The sequence below is a fragment of the Neophocaena asiaeorientalis genome, unplaced genomic scaffold, assembly GCF_003031525.2.
Source record: "Neophocaena asiaeorientalis asiaeorientalis breed wild unplaced genomic scaffold, Neophocaena_asiaeorientalis_V1.1 scaffold606, whole genome shotgun sequence".
NCBI classification, from domain to species: Eukaryota; Metazoa; Chordata; class Mammalia; order Artiodactyla; family Phocoenidae; genus Neophocaena; species Neophocaena asiaeorientalis.
Genome location: NW_020173687.1, coordinates 11932900 through 11954175, shown reverse-complemented (window position 1 = coordinate 11954175; position 21276 = coordinate 11932900). Strand labels below are relative to the sequence as shown.

The window sequence follows — 21276 nt, the reverse complement described above, 5'->3', positions numbered from 1 at the left end:
TCGTCACACAAACCACGCCCTAGGTTGCCGCTCGCGCGCCGCGAGAGTTTGCGAGAGGGGGCGGGCCAGGGCGGCCTCCAAGAGGAAGTGACGTAAGCACAAGCGCAGTGATTACGCGAAGGTCGGGGAAACACGAGAGCAGCCTAGCGCGCCGCGCTGGTTTCCGGAAGTGGCTGCTGCGGCGACATGCTTGCCGAGCTGGGTTTAATCGGGACCATAGGCGAGGATGATGAGGTGCCGGTGGAGCCAGAGAGTGACTCCGAAGACCAGGAGGAGGAGGTATGAGCCGATCGGGGTGAGAGCGCGGCGGCGGGCAGCCGATGTCCTTGACTGCTTCCCTTCCCCGTGGTGCCTCAGGTCCCTGCCCCCAAGGGCTCAGCATCCTCTGCCAGGCCGGCAGGTGTCCCTGGGTCTCACCCGGACCCCCAGATCTTCCTCAGTTTGCTCGCCACTAGCTTTTCCTCACCTCCGCGCCAGTGCTCGTGCTATTCTGTGTCGCCTTGGTGAACTCAGTACCCAGTCACTGAACTGATATTTAATCCAAGCGCTGTGTCATAGAGATCCAGAGAGAGAGTCAGTCCTGGTTCCTAGTCAAGGAGCCATGGTTATCCATGCGTTCATTAAGTCAGTATTCATTGACTATATGCGCTACACCTAGTGTTAAGCATTCAGGACACAGCAGTGAACAAGAAGGGCAAGGAACACCGCTCTCCTGAAGCTTATGTTGTGGTGGGGAGTTAGAGACATTAAACAGCATGGCGGTTAAAAAGGGACCGGTGTCACGAAAAGGTGCTCATCCTTTAAAGCTCCAGCTCAAGTGTTTTCCCTTCTGTGGCCTCATCTGCTTACTGACACCTCTGGTTTGGGTGTCCCTCGGCCTCTACAAATTCAGCTTTTCCAAAGCTGAACTCTGGTCTCCCTTACCCTCCCAACCTGCTTTATCTCACGCCAGAAACCTTGGAGTTATCCAGCCTCTTTCCCCTCCAGTGTTCTGCAGGCTACCTCAGAAATCTCTCTTAAGCTTCTTTCTCCCTCAGTCCACATTGCTTCCACCCTAGTCCAGGACACACTGCCATCTTGTACCTGGATACCTACAATCCTAACATACCTGGTCTCTAACTGTTTCTCTTGTCACCCCCCCTCCCCCCAAGTGTATTTTCCACTTAGCAGCCAGAATCTTTTTGCTTCTTGAATGGAAAACTATCACAGAAATATTATCACTTATATGTGGAATCTAAAATACGACACAAATGAACATATCTACGGAACAAAAACAGACTCACAAATATAGGGAACAGACTTGTGGTTGCCAAGGGGGGGTGGGGGGAGGGAAAGACTGGGAGTGTGGGGTTAGCAGATGCAAACTATTATGTGCAGGATGGATAAACAACAAGGTCCTGTATAGCACAGGGAACTATATTCAATACCCTGTGATAAACCATAATGAGAAAGAATATGAAGAAGAATATATATGTATAACTGAGTCACTTTGCTGTACAGCAGAAATTAAACACAACATTGTAAATCAACCATACTTCAATAAAATTTTTTTAAAAAATTGTCATAGAAAAGGACTGAAGGAAATCTGGCAAATGATAGTGCTAAACTTCAAGTTTAGCTTGAAGTGCTATACAATTACCGATTTAAACTAGGTACTGGAGAAATGAGATGTAATCATTACTAATAATAAAGTTTAGGGTCAGAGTTCTTATGAAATTGTTTAACTCAAGTAAGAAAAAAAAAATCAGTAAAGCACTTTTTAGCTCTCAGGGTTTTTTCTTCTGTTTATCCTCCTGAAGCCATAGTTCAGCCAGTTCTCCTTCCTTTCCCATTTCCAAATGTATGAGTTAAAAAAATTTGTTGCTGTTGTTATTTATTTCTAACTTAATTGAATTGTGGTCAGAGAACAGAGTCTGTATAATATTGATTTTTTTGAACTTATTGAAGATTTGCTTAAAAGGAATACTATGTGATCAGTTTTTGCAACTATTCCACGTGTGTTTAGAAAGAATGTACGTGCTCTAGTGCAGTGTTCTCTATATGTTCATTGGAATAAAGCTTATTAATTGTGCTGTTCACATTTTCTACGGACTTACTCAGTTTTTTTGTCTGCTTGATCTGTCAATTATTGAGATGTGTTAAAATCTCCCAGGACAATTGTAGATTATTCTACTTCTTGTCATCTGTCAGCTTTTGCCCTGTATATTTCTGTTCTCTTATTGGGTACCCTCATTTCCTTCTTTTTCCAGTGTTCTTTCATCTCAGTCCCATAGTCATCCTGCCTCTCCCTCTTCCCAGGGGCCCATTGTGCTGGGCAGAAAGCAGAAAGCCTTGCAGAAGAACCGCAGTGCCGATTTCAACCCTGACTTTGTTTTCACTGAGAAGGAGGGGATGTACGATGGCAGCTGGGCCATGGCTGACGTCATGAGCCAGCTCAAGAAGAAGGTGAGACTGACACAGATAGGCAGTTCCATGCCGTAGGCTGTTAGGGTTGGACAGTGAGCTTCAGGGTCCAATGGTTTAGGAATGCCAAATGTTACATATAAATTGCTTAAAAAATGGACATAGCTATGTTACAATCGTCTATTTTCTAGGTATTCGCTCCTTGTTTTGAGTATTAGAAAGAAACCTTTTTTATGTTGTTTTGTAACAAAGAACAATCTAGCAGGCATCCTCGGTAGCAGTGTTTTTGAAGGCTTGACTCTGCCCCACAGATACTATCACTGTCTGTCACTTGCCAGGTGATCTCATGTGGCCTTTCTGTTTAGGGTCCCTGGTTCCCACACATCACAGCCAAAACTGCCGTGAATGTCTCTGTCATCTGCTTGTTTGCCAAGACCCTGTGCTTTTCTTTGAATCTGGTTAACAAGCTAGAAGGTGCTTAAAAGTTATTTTCCATTTCACATGCTTCCCAGGGAAATACTGCCTGCTCAGGGCAGTTTAATCCAGACCCTGCTGGCCCTTGTTCTGTTTCAAATAAAACAGCATTGCCTTTTCAAAGTCATCTTGAGTGGGTTTTTTTTTTCCTTTTCATGTGTACTTCATGTAGTTACCGACTTGGTCTTATAGCGCTTACATTCTACCATGACTAGACAAACAATTAAGCCGTTCCTTATGGCTGTGGTAAGCGCTGTAGCGGTTCAGGGTGCTTTGAGTTTGCATCAAGGGGGCCTGCCATTACCTCACCTTTTGAAAGTTTTAGCAAGATCCAGCGTTACCTGAATTTGCTCGCCTTTCAACAGTTTGATAGGCTAAATTATGTCCGATGGGCAAGGGGAAGAGTTTTTCCAAGTAGCATTCAGATACAATGTGACATCTCTTGGTAACTGTATCATTCTCAATATTAAACACCGATAATGTGGGTGTTCTTACTGGTTCCAGGTAATTTGAAGTGTTTTCACAAAAAGACCATTTATTTAATGGTTTTTTGTTTGCTTGTTTGTTTTGTTGTGAATAATCTATGGATTGATTAACCTGTCCAAGTACAGATGAGCTTTTTCTATATTTGACATCTGAGACCCTACCTTAAGAAGCCCTTTGCTTTATCTCTTTCCCATACGTATGTTTCTTTTTCATCTCTTTATTTTTATCTGTAGAGGGCAGCCACAACATTAGATGAGAAGATTGAGAAAGTTCGAAAGAAAAGGAAAACAGAGGTGAGTAAGCAAAGCAGTTACTTCTCTTTGTAGGTGAACCCTGAGCTTTACTCTCAGCATGACCACACCGTTTCTCTTGGAGCCTAGGTTGCAGTACGGCTGGTGCAGGCAGGCTTTCTCTGTGTGCCTGTGGTTCATAGTCACTAAGAATCCGCATAGTTTTCTCCCAGGCCTGGGAGCATAATATTTTTCTCTTCCTTCCCTTCCCTTTCCCTTCACAGGTTCTGGATTTCCTGAAGTTTGTAGTCGCCTTGCTTTATTACAGTTTCTTTTTCTAGGATAAAGAAGCCAAGTCTGGGAAGTTGGAGAAGGAGAAAGAAGCAAAGGAGGGCTCTGAACCGGAGGAGCAGGAAGACTTTGAAGGGAAAGACGAGGAAGCCACAGAAGATGAAGAATCAGAGACTGACTACTCGTCAGCTGATGAGAACATCCTCACCAAAGCAGGTATGCAATACTGTCAGAAATGGGGACAGGAAATTGGAGTGTTTGCTTTTACTTTGTAGGTTATCCTATGCTCTTCTACACAGTTAAATTTAAGATCTCTGGGTCGACCGCCTTTTTTTTTTTTTAATTTTTTTCTTTTTTTAAATGAATTTATTTATTTATTGGCTGCGTTGGGTCTTCATTGCTGTGCACGGGCTTTCTCTAGTTGCGGTGAGCGGGGGCTACTCTTCGTTGTGGTGCGCGGACTTCTCATTGCAGTGGCTTCTCTTGTTGTGGAGCACAGGCCCTAGAGCGTGTGGGCTTCAGTAGTTGTGGCGCGCAGGCTCAGTAGTTGTGGCACACAGGCTTAGCTGTTCAGTGGCACATGGGATCTTCCTGGACCAGGGTTCGAACCCGTGTCACCAGGGAAGTCCCGACTTCTTTTCTTTTAGCTTCTCTCTTTTTTTTTTTGCGGTCCGCGGGCCTCGCACTGTTGTGGCCTCTCCCGTTGCGGAGCACAGGCTCTGGACGCGCAGGCTGAGCGGCCATGGCTCACGGGCCCAGCCGCTCCGCGGCATGTGGGATCTTCCCGGACCGGGGCACGAACCCGTGTGCCCTGCATTGGCAGGCGGACTCTCAACCACTGCGCCACCAGGGAAGCCCTAGCTTTTCTTTTTCCTTGGGATTTTGTTAGGGTTGTTGTACTTTGCAGTCAGAGTTCACTCTTTTTCTTTTCTTTTTTTTTTTTTTTTTTTTTTTTTTTTTTTTTTTGGTCATGCTGCGTGCGAGGCTTGCAGGATCTTAGTTCCCCGAGCAAGGATCAAACCCAGGTACCAGCAGTGAAAGCGCCAAGTCCTAGCCACTGGACTGCCAGAGAATTCCCACGTTCACTCTTTTCCTCATCTCCAGCCCCACACAGCTGTTGACACTTCTATGACTCAAACTTATTTGGGGTGATAGGTTCCCCCACCTCAGATGAGTCCAGCCACGTAGTAGGTGTTCCATTAATATTTCTTGCAGAAATGAGTGCTAAAGTATCCTTATATAGCACAGTGGTTGGGAGCCTTGTCTCTGGAAGCTGCCAAGTTTGCTTCCTGTCTGACCTCAGGTGAGTGACTTACCTGCACGGCTGCACAGCCTCCTCTTCTGTGAGGCGACTCTGGTGACAGGAGCTCCCTCAGGTTGTTGCATGGATTCAGTGAGGTGTCCATCTACGTAATGCACTTAGGACAGTGTCTAGCAGACTGAGTGCTCAGGAAGTATGAACCCTGATTATCAGCTCTCTTTTTCTCCATAGATACACTCAAAGTAAAGGAGCAGAAGAAGAAGAAGAAAGGACAGGTGAGCGTGGGCTTGGACAACAGTGTGCAGCTTGTTTTTACAACCTGAAAGAATTTTAAGGTCATTTCGTTCCCTTTTTGCTGAATTCTCATTCTGTCTTTTGATTTTCTGATGTAGGAAGCAGGAGGATTTTTTGAAGATGCGTCTCAATATGATGAAAACCTCTCATTCCAGGACATGAACCTTTCCCGCCCTCTTCTGAAGGTAGTGGCTTCTTTTGTCAACCATGGGATTCTTGCAGTCGCCCCGTAACTGGGCTGTCTGCCCTAAACTGGGCTCGTGGCCTCCCTGAACTCTGTTGTCCACACCGAGAACCCTCTTACACAGAGGTTTTCGTCTTGGCCTGCACGGCCCTGCCCCTTCGGGGCCCCTCTGATGATGTCTCTCAGCAGCCATTCTGCTCTGGTCGCACTGGCCTCACTGGCCCTCACACAGGCCAGGCATCTTCTTCCTCAGGTCCTTTGTGCTTGCTGTTCCCACCGCCTGGAAGATCATTCCAGAAATCTGGTTGGGGTGCTCTTCGCCTCTTTCAGGATTCTACTCAGTATCCCCTGCTCAGTGAGACCTTCCCCGACAGCCCTTCTGTAAAGTGCACTCATCCCCTCCCCCTGCCCTTGCCAGCCCCCTTGACTGCTGTAGCTGTCTCCATAGCATTTATCTTCATGTGACACTTGTTTGTTTTCGGCCTGTTTTTTCTACCAGATTCTAAGGGCAGGGTTGTTCCTTTTGTTTATTACTATATCCTCAGGGCCTAGATAAGTGACATACAGTAGGTGGATTGAATGACTGGGAGGGATTGAAACCGTTTGGAAACCTGCCTTGTTTGTTTTGTGCTGAGACTCCCCCTCCCCTCCTCTCCTCTCCGACCCTATCTTTTCTTTTTCTTCAGGCCATCACAGCCATGGGCTTCAAGGAGCCCACACCTATCCAGAAGGCATGCATACCTGTGGGTCTGTTGGGGAAGGACATCTGTGCCTGTGCAGCCACTGGGACAGGTAAAAAGGACAGGGACTTGGGGGTGGGGGAGGGAGAGGAGGAGGAAGAAGGAGGATGTGCAACATAGAATAGACTCTGGGTTGACTTACCAAAAGCCCACTTTGCTAAATACGCAAATATAAATTTTAATGCAATAACATTGTATATTCTGTGTAGTAACTTCCCTTTTAAAAAATATTAATATATATTTTTCTATTTTTTTTAAATACCCTTTACTTTTTTTAAATAGGGTAGTCACAGGTTACACGTTTCAAGTGATCTGGTGAAGGTCATTTTTGTTTAATCCTATCAGGGTGTCTCTGTAACCATGACCTCCTGTCACTCCCATGATAAGCCCCTGTCATAGGAGTAAAGATTTTATAAAAGGGATGTTTATCACAACATTGTGTGTTAGTGCAGTTAATTATATAGTCATGTAATAGAATAGAATAGAAATAGTCATGTAATAAAATACGATGCAACCATTTAAAAAAAGTAGAGTACTTAAAGAAATAGGAAAATGTATGTTTTTTTTTAAAGGGAAGTTACTAAACAATATATAGTGTTATTGAATTAAAATTAACATTTTTGTCCATTAAAAAAAAGATTGGTAATATAGATACTGTTTTGGTAATGCTTACCTCTGGTTGGCTGAACTGTGGGTGGTTTTTATTGCTTTTTTTTTAAATTTTGTATTTCCCAGATTTTTTACATTGACCATGTGATTGATTGTTGATTGATTTTTTTGTTTGTTTGTTTGTTTTGCGGTGTGTGGGCCTCTCACTGTTGTGGCCTCTCCCGCTGCGCTGCGGAGCACAGGCTCAGCGGCCATAGCTTATGGGCCCAGCCGCTCCGCGGCATGTGGGATCTTCCCAGACCAGGGCACGAACCCGTGTCCCCTGCATTGACAGGCAGACCCCCAACCACTGCACCACCAGGGAAGCCCAATTGATTGATTTTTAAATTTTATTTTATTTACTTATTTTTGGCTGTGTTGGTTCTTCATTGCTGCATGCGGGCTTTCTCTAGTTGCGGCGAGCGGGGGCTACTCTTTGTTGTGGCACACAGGCTTCTCACTGCGGTGGCTTCTCTTGTTGCGGAGCACAGGCTCTAGGTGTGCGGGCTTCAGTAGTTGTGGCACGCACGTTCAGTAGTCGTGGCTGGCGGGCTCTAGAGCGCAGGCTCAGTAGTTGTGGTACACGGGCTCAGTTGCTCCGCGGCATGTGGGATCTTCCCGGACCAGGGCTCAAACCTGTGTCCCCAGCATTGGCAGGTGGATTCTTAACCACTGTGCCACCAGGGAAGCCCTGACCATGTGATTTAAAACCAGAAAAAAAGTTTTATGAAAAATAAGTTGCTTCATTTCCCTCTGAGTAGATATGTAGGTTTTCTGTGTGCAGGTGAAAACCTGGACCTGGGAAGGATAGAAGCTTTTCTCCCTTTGCTTTCCTGCTGCCCTTCCCTCCAGGTAAAACTGCAGCTTTTGCCCTTCCCGTCTTGGAGCGTCTGATCTACAAACCCCGCCAGGCTCCGGTGACCCGTGTGCTGATGCTGGTTCCCACCCGGGAACTGGGCATCCAGGTGCACTCCGTCACCAAGCAGCTGGCCCAGTTCTGCAGCATCACCACCTGCCTGGCTGTGGGTGAGTGTCTGGCTGAGGGCTGGCTGCCTCTGACAGAGTGTGGCACGGTGGAGGGGGGATGCGCACCACTGTCTGAGGGTGATGGGTGCAGGAAAGCCTTCATGTGATTGAAACCAGTTAAAAACCAGATGACGTTTTCACAGTAGATAGTGAGGGCGATGGGGAGGGCTTTGACTGAGGCTTCACCAGCCTTGCAAAACGAAACTTCAAAATGATGAAACAAATTTTTTCTTGCTACTGAACAAATTTAGGATGTAATTTTGTCTTGCACGAATAATGAATCAGATATTTATTGGGGCAGAATCTTTCTGATGATGTTATATGATAGTGTTATCTAAGCTTCATTTTACCCTCCTTATGCAGTAGGAAATTGTAGGTGATTTAGAAAGATTATCAGTTTCTCAGCTGCATCTCTCAGTTGGTGGATGGTTGAATTGTTGTATTCTGAAGTGGCTTTGTGTCATCATCGTTTTAGATTTTTGCACTTAGCACAATTGTAATTAAATAATCTGTCTCTCCCTCCATATTGTAAAATCTGCGCAAGTGGGGCCTCTGTCAGTCTTGTGCTCTGCCGTTTGCTCGGCATCTGCCGTGGGAGCTGGCAGGTAGCAGGGCTCAAGTCCGTACTGGTGAGTGACTCAGCTGGCTGCCTGCTGGGCTTTGCTTTTTGCAGGCGGCCTGGACGTGAAGTCTCAGGAAGCAGCCCTCCGGACAGCACCTGACATCCTCATCGCCACCCCGGGCCGGCTCATCGATCACCTCCACAACTGCCCTTCCTTCCACCTGAGCAGCATCGAAGTGCTCATCCTGGATGAGGCTGACAGGTACACCTGAAATGGTGGGGTCCCCAGGGCCACACCCCGGGGCGGGAACCTGCACTCTGCCTGGTCCTACCTGGCTCTGACCAGTTCAGCTGTTCACGTTTGAGCCTTTGTCCATCTTAGCCTGGATTATCCTGCTCTTTTTCTATAATGTGATGGTTAAGAGGGAAGGCAAGTTAAATTCTGGCTCCACCGCTTCCTGAGATTGGGAAACGTTATTTAGAGTCTTAAAGCAAATCTTATCTTGTTTGTAAGTGGGGGATAAGTATCCACCTCATGCCGTTGAAGATTCCAGGAGTAACTCCAGTGTAGTGCCAGTGCATAGGGAGGATTCAACCAACAGCCTCCATTACTCTGATGCAGGCTCCCCCTCCTTCCCCGCTCCCTCCTCTTCCCTCCCTCCCTCTCTTCCTTCCTATCTCTCATTCGTGTCTCATCTGCTCACCTCTTTCCTTCGTGACTCAACAGAATGAACTCTTAATGAACTGGACTGCTGTGGAGGTGGCAGGGTAAGGAGGCTGTTCAAGTTTACTCTCAAACTGAAGCATCTCCAAACTAACCAGGTCCTTAACCAAGTTTCTCATCCTCTGTGCCCCTCTCCCGCTTCCCATCCAACTGAAGGGCAACTCCAGCCTTCTAGTTGTTCAGGCCATATTCTCAGTGCCATTTTTGTCTCCTCATTTTCTCATCCCCCCAGGATATCCATTGGTAAATCCGATCCACACACTCCCACTTTGGGGCTTCTCTTCTGCATCGTTGTTCCCTCAGCTTGGAATGACCTCCTGTACCTCCTCAGGTTTCTGCTCCAGCTGTCACTTTGCTGGCCACTCTATAATAGTTCCTGGGACTTCCCTGGTGGTCCAGTGGTTAAGAATCTGCTTGCGGGCTTCCCTGGTGGCGCAGTGGTTGAGAGTTCACCTGCCGATGCAGGGGATGCGGGTTCATGCCCCAGTCCAGGAAGATCCCACATGCCGCAGAGCGGCTGGGCCCGTGAGCCATGGCCGCTCAGCCTGTGCGTGCGGAGCCTGTGCTCCACAATGGGAGAGGCCACAACAGTGAGAGGCCCACGTACAGCAAAAGAAAAAAAAAAAAAAAAAAAAAAGAATCTGCTTGCCAATGCAAGGGACACAGGTTCGACCCCTGAAGATCCCACGTGCCGCGGAGCAACTAAGCCCATGCGCCACAACTGCTGAGCCTGCACGCCACAACTACTGAAGCCCGTGCGCCTAGAGTCTGTGCTCCGCAACAAGAGAAGCCACCACGATGAGAAGCTGACACACTGCAATGAAGAGTAGCCACCGTTCACCGCAACTAGAGAGAAAAGCCTGGGTACAGCAACGAAGACCCGATGCAGCCCCCAAATAAATAAATAAATGAATGAAATATTTTTTAAAAAACAAAAAAAACCAGTTCCTCCCTTCCCCCCACACCCCCGCCTCGTCCTTCCCTTCCTGCCTTATGTTCTCTGAGGTGCTACACCTCCTTGACCTCCCGCATTGTTACCTAAATGCTCGTGTGGTGGCTGTGTCCCTCTTCTCCCCAGAACTTCATGTTCGAGAAGGACCGACTTTGTGTTTGTGTTGCCTGCTGCCACATCCCAGTGCCAGGGCCGTGTCTAGAATCTAGCAGGTGCACGATAGGTGTTGAATAACTGGTAGACTGCCTCCCCCGAGCATTCTTGAGGCCTGAAGGAGGTAAAGGAGATCGTTCTAAGCCAAGGGAACATGATCTGATTTAGGTTTTAAATATCAAAAATATCAATGTCTCAAAAGACCAAGAAAGGCTGTGGAAGTTTCAGACTGAGACCAAAGAGACACGACAACTAAAGGTGATACCTGTCCCTCAACTGCAGCCTGAACTGGACGAGAAATACTGTAAAGGATTGGATGGGTTGAAAAAATTGGAGTCACAGTAATCTCACAGATGACTATTATCTGCAAAGAGAAAGAGGTTCCTTTCCTAGTGGAGAGAGCTGGTAGACACCACTTCAACCAAGTGACCAAACTGCGATGCTGGAACTGTCTGTCTCCGGATGGAGTGAGAGTGAGGTGCACAGCTGCCCCCCACCCTGCTCCCAGCAACGATTGTTGAATCCAGTCACTGGGGAATAATTAGACTTATTCAGAGTGTGAAAAAGGATGAGAGGACTTTGTAGACTAAGGGAGACTAAAGAGATGTGACAACCAAGTACAACGTAGGAACTGTCATTCCTGGACTAAAAAAATAAAAAGACAGCTCTAGAATGACGTTTGGGGGACAGTTAGGGAAAACTGAATATACATTGTACTTTACTTTAGATATCATTCAGACACTTGAATTTCTCAGGTGTGATAACGACATTGTGTTTATGTAGGAGAAAGTCACCATTCTTAGGGAATGTGTGCTGAAATATTTAGGGGTCTGGTGTCATGATACCTGCAACTTAATAGCATATGATTCAGCAAAAGAAAAAAAAGAATAAGCAAATATGGGCAAATGATAATTCTTGGTGAATCTTGGAAAAAGGGTAAAATAACGCTAATAAAATAAGTAAATAAATGAGCCTGAAACATAACCAATGACAGTATCGAAACATCATCTGTGCAGTGTTTTCTGTCCTTCATCAATACAGATGCAAGCCCAGTCCATTTCTCTTGATTCCTCCCCTCCCCTGCTTGCCAGGATGCTGGACGAGTACTTCGAGGAGCAGATGAAGGAGATCATCCGAATGTGTTCCCACCACCGCCAGACCATGCTCTTCTCAGCCACGATGACGGATGAGGTGGGCTGTAGGGAACAGAGGGGCGGCACAGAGGACCCCGGGCTGAGCTGGAGCGCCGGCTTGCCTCCCTCCCTGCCTCCTGACAGGCTGGTCAGCGCCCCTGCCTTTGTGCCTGGCAGGTGAAAGAGCTGGCTTCTGTCTCCTTGAAGAATCCCGTCCGGATATTTGTGAACAGCAACACGGACGTGGCCCCCTTCTTGCGGCAGGAGTTCATCCGGATCCGGCCAAACCGGGAAGGGGACCGGGAAGCCATCGTGGCAGGTGAAAGCCCAGGGTGGGACTGAGCAGGGAGGGCTGCTCAGCTCCCCTGAGCTTCACACCGAAGTGTTGGTTTTTCCCCGGCGACTCCTCCATCCGGTCTCCCTTGCCCCAGAGTGTGGTACTGCTGTTCCTCTGCTCCACGAGTTCTTCCTCCCTTTCTTTCTTTCGTCGCTTCACCTCCCTTCCACCGTCCAGTCCTCTTTATGTCCTGCTGAACTCCTAGCCACTTCCCTCCAGCTGCCCCTCTGGCCCTTCGTCCAGGCCACTACTGTGTCACCTGGATTGTTGCAGTGGCCTCTGACCTGGCCGTCTGCTTCCACCCTGTCCTGTGGAAGTGCCTTCTCCACACTGCAGACCATTTAAAAGGATCATGTACAAACAAGCATTCGCTCCTGTTCCTTCGCTGTTTAAACCCTCTGGTGTCTTCCATTGCTCTTAGACTGAAATCCATGCTCCCTAGCGAGTTCTGTAAGACCCCTGGACCTGCCCCGGCCTGTCCGGAGCCCCCGGCCATGGTGCCTTAACTCATGGCACTCCAGCCACACCCGCCTGCTTTCGCTTTCTCAAACCCCCCAAGCTTTTGCTCTTTCCGCTGCCTGGAATCTTCCCCCAAATCTTCTCGTGGATGAGACTGTCTTGTCATTCAGCCTAATGTCACCTCCCCAGAGAGGCCAGCCCTGAAGCTGCCACATCTTCTCTTCATTCTCTCACGGCATTTACCGCCCTTGAGAATTGGGACTCGGCCTCTCTGTCTCTGCCCTGGAGTGGGAGCTCCGCAAGGCAGGGGCCTCACCTGCCACCCCCGAACCAGGCACAGCAGCTGCTTTGCAGGCGAGGAGGGAGGACGTGCTGGAGGCAGCCACCCGCTCACTCTTCTCTCCCTGGCAGCTCTGTTGATGAGAACCTTCACCGACCACGTGATGCTGTTCACCCAGACCAAGAAGCAGGCCCACCGCATGCACATCCTCCTGGGGCTGATGGGGCTGCAGGTGGGCGAGCTCCACGGCAACCTGTCACAGACGCAGCGGTTGGAGGCCCTCCGGTAAAGTTTCGGGGGCTGAGGCTCCCACCCATCCTTCAGAGAGTGCTCTGTTCATTCCAGAGACGGAAAGTGCCACCCAGAGGTCATGTGTGAGCGGTACCAAGGGATACCGTACAGTTCCCCACTTCACACATTCTAGCCTAACCATTCTAAGGTCAGGTCTTAGAGACATTCAGAACTCCGACTTTGTAGAAAACGATACTCTTGCCCCAGGGCTTGAGCGTGGGAGCTGCTGCGCGGGGTCACAGCAGAAAACTGACCTGGGATGATGCAGCACACGTTCTGATCTCCGCAGCCTTTCCAGAGCAGGGGACATACCCAGGTCTGCTGGAATGAGATCCTGAAGCAAATCCGTTCGTATTTCTTGAGCACTTACCTTGCCAGGCCCTGTGCTTTTCGGCGTGGTTTCTTGTTTAACTCTCGCAGAATCGAGTCAGCTTGGTAGGCAAGGAGGAGCCCTTTAGGACTCTGCACTGGTCCTTATTCACACAGGCAGCTGAGAGTTGTTTCTTAAAGGCTGTTTTCAATGCTGAGGCACTTGCCTCTGCTCCGTGTTATAGTCTAGCTCTGTGGTTCCCAAGCTTCTCTATTTATAGGAATTACTGTTTAACGTGGTACACACAAGACTACATTTGCTCTATGTCGTGGGATGTTTGGGGGGCATGTAAGTGTCGTTAGGCTGACACTTAGGATCTGTCTCCACTGTGATGGTCTGTACTCTGCTGCTTGACTCCAGAAGGGTTTGTGTTCTCTTCGCTGGCTCAGGCTTCTGCAGAGTATTGAGTGGGGTCAGGTATTCAGAGGAATATGTTTGTGGCTGTTTCCAGGCGCTTTAAGGATGAACAGATTGACATCCTCGTGGCCACAGATGTAGCAGCCCGTGGACTTGACATCGATGGGGTCAAAACGGTGAGCGGGCCCCATCTTCCTTGAGTTTTTGCTGGGAATCCTTTTGCCTCCTCACGTTCCCCCTCTCCCCGCCAACTCCCAGGTCTGACTGATGCTTAACTTTGGCCTTCCAGGTCATCAACTTCACGATGCCCAATACCATCAAGCATTATGTCCACCGGGTGGGGCGAACAGCTCGTGCTGGCCGGGCCGGGCGCTCAGTCTCTCTGGTGGGAGAGGAGGAGCGGAAGATGCTGAAGGAGATCGTGAAGGCTGCCAAGGCCCCCGTGAAGGCCCGGACGCCGCCCCAGGGTGAGCAGGCGTCAGTGCTGCGGCTCAGGGTGGTTCGGGTGGGTGGGGGAGCATCCTAGCTCAGACCCCGAAGGACGGGGCAGCGGGCAGAGGGTAATGGGTGAGAGCAGGTGCTTTGCAGTTAGGAGCCAGATTTGAATCCCAGCTCTGCCACTTCCTTGCTGAGGGGCCCTGGGCAGGTCTCCCCTTGCCTCTCTGGGCTTCATTCTCTCCGTGTGTGAAAGGGACTGAGGAGAGACTTGTGCCCCAAGTGCTTAGTCATAGGTATTCGCCAGCCTTTGGGAAGAGAACGCCTCTTCTTTTTTTTTTTTTTGCGGTACACGGGCCTCTCACTGTTGTAGCCTCTCCCGTTGCGGAGCACAGGCTCCGGGCGCGCGGGCTCAGCGGCCATGGCTCACGGGCCCAGCTGCTCCACGGCACGTGGGATCTTCCTGGACCGGGGCACGAACCCGCGTCCCCTGCATCGGCAGGCGGACTCTCAAGCACTGCGCCACCAGGGAAGCCCAAGAAGGCCTCTTAAGGCACCACCCCCACTAACCCTTCACCACTTCCTCTTGGTGGGGGCCCAGGATGGGGAGGAGGTCAGCACTTACTCTTTTTGTATATCTTTCATTCCTTTTTTACTCATCTGTAGCGGTCATATAATGCACATCGTTAAAAAAATTTTTTTTTAAGTTACAAAAGTAATATGTATTCAGTGTTGGAAAAAAGTAAATCAAATAAGAGTAAAAATGTAATTGTATGTGAAAGAGCTCACCACTCATAGCATTTAGATACACATCTTTTCAAGACCTTTTTTCCATCCATAGGTCTTTTTTTTTTCCTTTCATTTAAAAAATTTTCATTTAATTCATTCAGTCTATTGCTGTTTGTTGTATTCTAAGTACTGGGGATACAGCAGGAAACAAAACAGCTGACACTGTTGGGAAAAAGACACAAGAAATAAGCTAATTGTAGGTGTGATTGAGAACGACAGGAGAAGTGCCTACTTTAGAAAGCTGCTGAGAAAAGGCCTCTGACAGATGGCATTTGAGCCGAGTCCCGGATGACGAGAATGAGATGGCTGTGGGTGGTCTGGGGACAGAGTGTGCCAAGCAGGGAAAACCAGGGCAAAGCCTCAGAGACAGGAACACACTTGATGTGGGAGTAGAAGACAGGGAGGGCCAGAGGCCCGAGGCCTGTGAGCAAGGGGTAGGCAGAGGTCAGAGAGGTAGGCAGGGGCCATGCTGAGGAGTTTGGAATTTATTCCACGAGCATCAGGAAGCCTTTGGGGAGGTGTTAAGCAGAGCAGCCACACATAAAAAAAACCCAAAAAACCCAGTTTTCTGCGTCACTAAATACCCATCTGAGGGCTTCCCTGGTAGCGCAGTGGTTAAGAATCCGTCTGCCAATGCAGGGGACACGGGTTCGAACCCTGGTCAGGGAAGACCCCACATGCTGCGGGGCAACTAAGCTCACGCGCCGCAACTACTGAGCCTGCGCTCTAGAGCCCGCGAGCCACAACTACTGAGGCCGCATGCCAGGACTACTGAAGCCTGCATGCCTGGAGCCCGTGCTCCACAGCAAGAGAAGCCACCGCAATGAGAAGCCCACGCGCAGCAATGAAGACCCAACACAGCCAAAAATAAATAAATAATTAAAGAAAAATAGCCATCTGCGTTGTTTGCATCAGCTACACCATATTCATCCTTATTTTAAAACCTTTTTCGTTCTTTTCCCCTGAGATGTCATCCTCAAATTCCGGGACAAGATTGAGAAAATGGAGAAGGATGTGTATGCAGTTCTGCAGTTAGAGGCTGAAGAAAAAGAGATGCAAAAGTCAGAAGCCCAGGTGAGGCTGTGAGGAGCGCTCTGGTCCACATGCTGCTGAGTAAGCAGACTGCATGGGCCCCGGCTGGTCTGCCTTCTGATATGCTGTGTCTGCCAAACGTATCATCAGAGCCCCAAGTATTTACAGGCAGTGGCTTCCTGCCATGTTCTGTATTATCAGATGTAGGTTTCATGGCAGGCATCCTTTTGCTGTCCCCACAGATCAACACAGCACAGCGGCTCCTGGAGAAAGGGAAGGGGGCACCAAACCCTGAGCCTGAAAGGAGCTGGTTCCAGACCAAAGAAGAGAGGAAGAAGGAAAAAAGTATGTTGGGGAGGTTCCTCAAAAAGCTAAACATAGAATTACCATCAGGCCCAGCAATTCCACTCCTAGGTCTATACCCCAAAGAACAGAAAACAGGGACTCAAACAGATACTTGTATGCCAGTATTCATTGAAGCATTATTCACAATAGCCAAAGGGTGGAAACAACCATGTTCATCAGCAGATGAATGGATACACAGAATGTGGTAGGTACATACAATGGGATATTAATTCAGCCGTAATGAAGTTCTGGTACATGCCATAAGGATGAACCTTGGAAACATGCTAAGTGAAATAATCCAGACAAGGAATCTTTATGATTCCATTTATAACAGGTACCTGGATAGGCAAATACATAGACACAGAAAGTAGAAGAGAGATTAGCAGGAGCCGTGGGGAAGCTCTAACGGTAATAGAGCTTCTGTCTGGGATGCTGAAAAAGTTTTAGAAACAGATAATGGTGATGATTGTACAATATTGTGAATGTCATTAATGCTACCGAATTGTACACTAAAGAACAGGTAAAATGGCAAACTTTATGTTATATATATTTTGCCACAATTTAGAAAAAGTAAGTCAGAAAGATATTTAGATATATATATTCCCTTTTCTCTCCCTTTAAAAAACAAACAAACAAATTCACATTGTCTACACCTTGCTTTTTTCAATGAATTTTGTAGTTTGGAGATCATTTTATATAGGCACATATATAGCTGTCTTTTCTTTTTTTCAGTGGCTATGTGGTCTTCCATCACATAGGTGGATTATAGTTTATTTTAATTAGTTCCCCATTGAGGGACATGGAGGTTGTTTCCAATCTTTTGCTATTATAAACAAGTGATGTAGTAGATAGCGATACAGATGCCCTTTCACAATTAAGCAAGCATATTTGATTTATAAGGTAAGTTCCAAAAAGTGAAATTGTAGGTCAGAGGCTATGTGTATTTATTATTTTGTTAGGGATTGCAAAATTATCCTCCAAAGAGGTAGTACCAGCATTTAAGAAATACTGTCTATATTTGATGGGACAAAAAATTAAGGTGTATGTATGTTAAGTTTCTGTGTTATAAATAGAGTTATAACTATATTGTGGGAAGGGGTGGGAAGTATATCTTTCATAATACGAGGCAGATAGGGGCTTCCCTGGTGGCGCAGTGGTTGAGAGTCTGCCTGCCGATGCAGGGGACACGGGTTCGTGCCCCGGTCCGGGAGGATCCCACATGCCGCGGAGCGGCTGGGCCTGCGCGTCCGGAGCCTGTGCTCAGCAGCGGGAGAGGCCACAACTGTGAGAGGCCCGCGTACCGAAAAAAAAAAAAAAAAAAAATACGAGGCAGATATATAATGAATGTCTCAAGTGGATTAATTAAGAAATAGTGGAACCAGCAGGTTATTTAGTGAGATGGAGGTAACTGCCAGGAGAGGAAGTGACTGCTGCTTTTCATTTTAAGCCCTTAAATGTATCACTTTTAAATATGTACACTTCTTTTTTTTTTTTTTTTTTTGCGGTACCTGGGCCTCTCACTGTCGTGGCCCCTCCCGTTGCGGAGCACAGGCTCCGGACGCGCAGGCTTAGTGGCCATGGCTCACGGGCCCAGCCGCTCCGCGGCATGTGGGATCTTCCCGGACCGGGGCACAAACCCACGTCCCCTGCGTCGGCAGGTGGACTCCCAACCACTGCGCCACCAGGGAAGCCCAAATATGTACACTTCTTATTGTAAGTTTAAAAAAAGATTTTATGAAATGGTACCTGGACTTTCATGCTCTCTTCTCATCCCAGTTGCCAAGGCTCTGCAGGAGTTTGACTTAGCCATAAGGGGAAAGAAGAAAAGGAAGAAGTTTATGAAGGATGTCAAGAAAAAGGGGGAGATGACAGTGAGTAGCCTCCCCTTTGGAGTTAGGTTCCTGCCTGAGGATGTGGGTCAAGGCTGCCAAGTCTGTTCCACACTTACATGTCATCCTCTCCCCAGGCAGACGAAAGGTCCCAGTTTGAAATCCTCAAGGCACAGATGTTCGCTGAGCGGCTGGCCAAGAGGAACCGCAGAGCCAAGCGGGCCAGAGCAATGCCCGAGGAGGAGCCAGCGGGGGGCCCTGGTAGGCAGATGGGGAGCCTGAAGGAGCTGGTAGGAAGGCTCTGCCTGAAACCTGGGCTTGTGGTCAGGGACAAAAGGGGAGGGATGATGCTAAGAGCCCACACTTTTTGAGTAATGAGTATGTAGGTGTGTACAGCTGTCCTTTATTGGCTCCAAGGGGTGAAGTGACCCCATGTTTAGTAGGATTTGAACTCAAGCCTTTCTGATTCTGGAGCCTAAATCCTTACCAGCTGCTGCTTGAGGGAGTGGGTCAGGGTAGAATGAGGGGAAGATGTTTTCAGCCCATTTTATGTTCACATGGTCCATTCCACCTTTGGACTCTGCAGGCATCCTTTGGAGTGGTTCTTCACACCTGGTACTTATGATTCCTTCTCTCTTTTCTGCTGGGATCTGATGTCTTGCTTCCATGTCAAAACATCAGGCCAGAGCATCCACTGAACTTGGAACCATTACCTTGAGCTTAAGGGGATTTAGGAGCTTGGGACAAAAAGGCCATATCTAACCCATTCTCTCTGTGCACAGCAAAGAAGCAGAAGCAGGTGAAGAAATCTGTATTTGATGAAGAACTCACCAACACAAGCAAGAAGGCCCTGAAACAGTATCGAGCTGGGTAGGGTTTTAAGTCATCATGGAGCTCTTGGTATTCTGATGAAAGCTATGAATCTTCTCCCTCCTTCCTTCCCCACTCCCAGTTCTCATATACCTACAGCTTTATAATGCAGGCATGCCACATTTTATTGTATTTTGCTTTACTGCACTTCGCTTTTTGCACTTCGCAGACATTGCAGTTTTTACAAATTGAAGGTTTGTGGCAATCCTGCATTGTCAGATGATGGTTAGCCTTTTTTTTAGCAATAGAGTATTTTTATTTTTTAAATTTTTATTTATTTTCTGGCCGCGCCATGCACTTGCGGGATCTTAGTTCCCCGACCAGGGATTGAACCCGGGTCCCAGCAGTGAAAGTGCGGAGTCCTAACCACTGGACCGCCAGGGAATTCCCAGCAATAGAGTATTTTTAAATTAAGATATGTGCATTGTTTGTCTTTTTAGATATAATGCTATTGCAGACTTTACTAAGACACTAGAGGATAGTGTAAATGTAACCGTTACATGCATTGGGAAACCACTAAATCCGTGTGACTTGCTTTATTGTGATACTCACTTTATTGCAGTGGTCTGGAGCCAAACCCTCAATATCTTTGAGGTCTGCCTGTATATAATTTTAAGGGCTCCTGTCTGCCCCCTCCCCCACCAGCCCATCTGTAGATTCTCAGGGTGAGAGTAAGAGAAGTGTTAAGACCCTCCTGCCTTGGAGGTGAAATAGCACATTTTTGGTTCAGAAATAGAGCTTTCTCTCAGGGGAGTGATAGAACCCCAAAGAAAGGATTCTGGTGTGCTCTTGGGAATGTGCTGTTCCTCCTCACATCCTCTGGGCTGGGGTTGGTGGCTGGGTAAACTAAGTTACCCAAGCAGTTTTATTACATACACAAGAAGGAAGAGCCTCTTCGTCTTGTTTTAGTGCTGGGCCCTGACTTCCATAAACCCATATTATCAGGTGGAAGAACACAGACTTAGAACCTCAGGCCCTGAAAATGACACATCTGTGGTGCTGTTGCTTTGTGTGGGAGCTGGTAGGATGGGGGGTGAAACATTGCCTGCTTGTCCAATATTTTGCCGTCTTCTCTCATTCACAGCCCCTCCTTTGAAGAAAGAAAACAATTGGGCTTGCCCCACCAGAGACGAGGAGGAAACTTTAAATCTAAATCCAGGTAATGTTTATAGTTCTGGAGGACCAGAGGCTATGAGTGGGGTTGGAGAGGAAAGCTTTCCTGGGAAAGGAGCTTCTCCTTCCTCTTTCTGGTCTTGGCGTTGGTCTTTACTCTGCTCATTTTCTTCATAGGTACAAGAGGAGGAAGTAGCCGTGGTGGCCTGAAGAAGTTCATGGGGCGGCTCTTAGATCCCTTCTTTGTGGGAAGTCATCCTGGTTTGGTCTCTCTTTTCTGTTTGTAAAAAAAAATTATTTAAAACTTTAATACATCTTTGTCATTTGTACATTAAAGAAACGGAAAAGTTGGGGGGGGGTGGTATATAGCTGTTTCCTAAGCATCCTTGTCAGCAAAAGTTCTTTTCCTTTTTTTTTTTTTTTGCAGTATGCGGGCCTCTCACTGTTGTGGCCTCTCCCATTGCAGAGCACAGGCTCCGGACGCGCAGGCTCAGCGGCCATGGCTCACGGGCCCAGCTGCTCCGCGGCATGTGGGATCTTCCCGGACCGGGACACAAACCCGTGTCCCCTGCATCGGCAGGCTTACTGTCGACCACTGCGCCACCAGGGAAGCCCCAAGACTCCTTTCTTGATTAGCTTTCACATAAAGAAAATACTAGGGGGCTTCCCTGGTGGCGCAGTGGCTAAGAATCTGCCTGCCAGTGCAGGGGACATGGGTTCAGGCCCTGGTCCAGGAAGATCCCACATGCCGTGGAGCAATTAAGCCTGTGCGCCACAACTACTGAGCCTATGCTCTAGAACCCGCAAGCCACAACTACTGAGCCTGCAAGCCACAACTGCTGAAGCCCGCACATCTAGAGCCCGTGCTCCACAACGAGAAGCCACCACAATGAGAAGCCGCATGCAACAACAAAGAGTAGCCCCCGCTCGCCGCAACTAGAGAAAGCCCGTGTGCGGCAATGAAGACCCAACGCAGCCAAAAATAAACTAATTAAAAAAAGAAAATACCAAATGGAAGAAGTATTTTTGGGAGGCTGAAGAGACCAGTCTAATTGTATATCTTATCCTTCTGTCTCTTCCTTCCATAGCACAGTCTACGTCGTCTGCTAGCTTGGCACTGCCATATATACTTGGTATGCATCTCTATGCTTGTAGAGGAGCTGGGTGTGGAATAAGGATATTCGTGCTAGAAGTTCTGTTAATGTCCT

General features: G+C 47.9%; 1 protein-coding gene across 1 annotated transcript; it reads left to right on the top strand.

Moving 5' to 3' along the window:
• The first annotated feature begins 116 nt into the window (after positions 1-116).
• On the top strand, positions 117-20416 carry DDX27 (DEAD-box helicase 27). Its single transcript, XM_024750359.1, has 21 exons — positions 117-279; positions 2299-2445; positions 3597-3656; positions 3935-4100; positions 5377-5420; positions 5538-5624; positions 6310-6415; positions 7864-8037; positions 8711-8861; positions 11520-11619; positions 11739-11880; positions 12769-12922; positions 13750-13831; positions 13945-14122; positions 15847-15953; positions 16154-16256; positions 18033-18127; positions 18223-18346; positions 18868-18955; positions 20040-20114; positions 20246-20416. The coding sequence occupies exons 1-21, from the start codon at positions 187-189 to the stop codon at positions 20262-20264; spliced, it is 2295 nt and encodes a 764-aa protein (XP_024606127.1). The 5' UTR covers positions 117-186; the 3' UTR covers positions 20265-20416.
• The last annotated feature ends 860 nt before the right edge of the window (positions 20417-21276 follow it).

Excerpts from the sequence above, each read along its gene's own strand:
- DDX27 (XM_024750359.1), top strand. The coding sequence starts at position 187 with ATGCTTGCCGAGCTGGGTTTAATCGGGACCATAGGCGAGGATGATGAG. Across the intron at positions 5,421-5,537 it reads AGAAGAAGAAGAAAGGACAG|GAAGCAGGAGGATTTTTTGA; the intron begins GTGAGCGTGGGC and ends TTTCTGATGTAG. Across the intron at positions 12,923-13,749 it reads CAGCGGTTGGAGGCCCTCCG|GCGCTTTAAGGATGAACAGA; the intron begins GTAAAGTTTCGG and ends GGCTGTTTCCAG.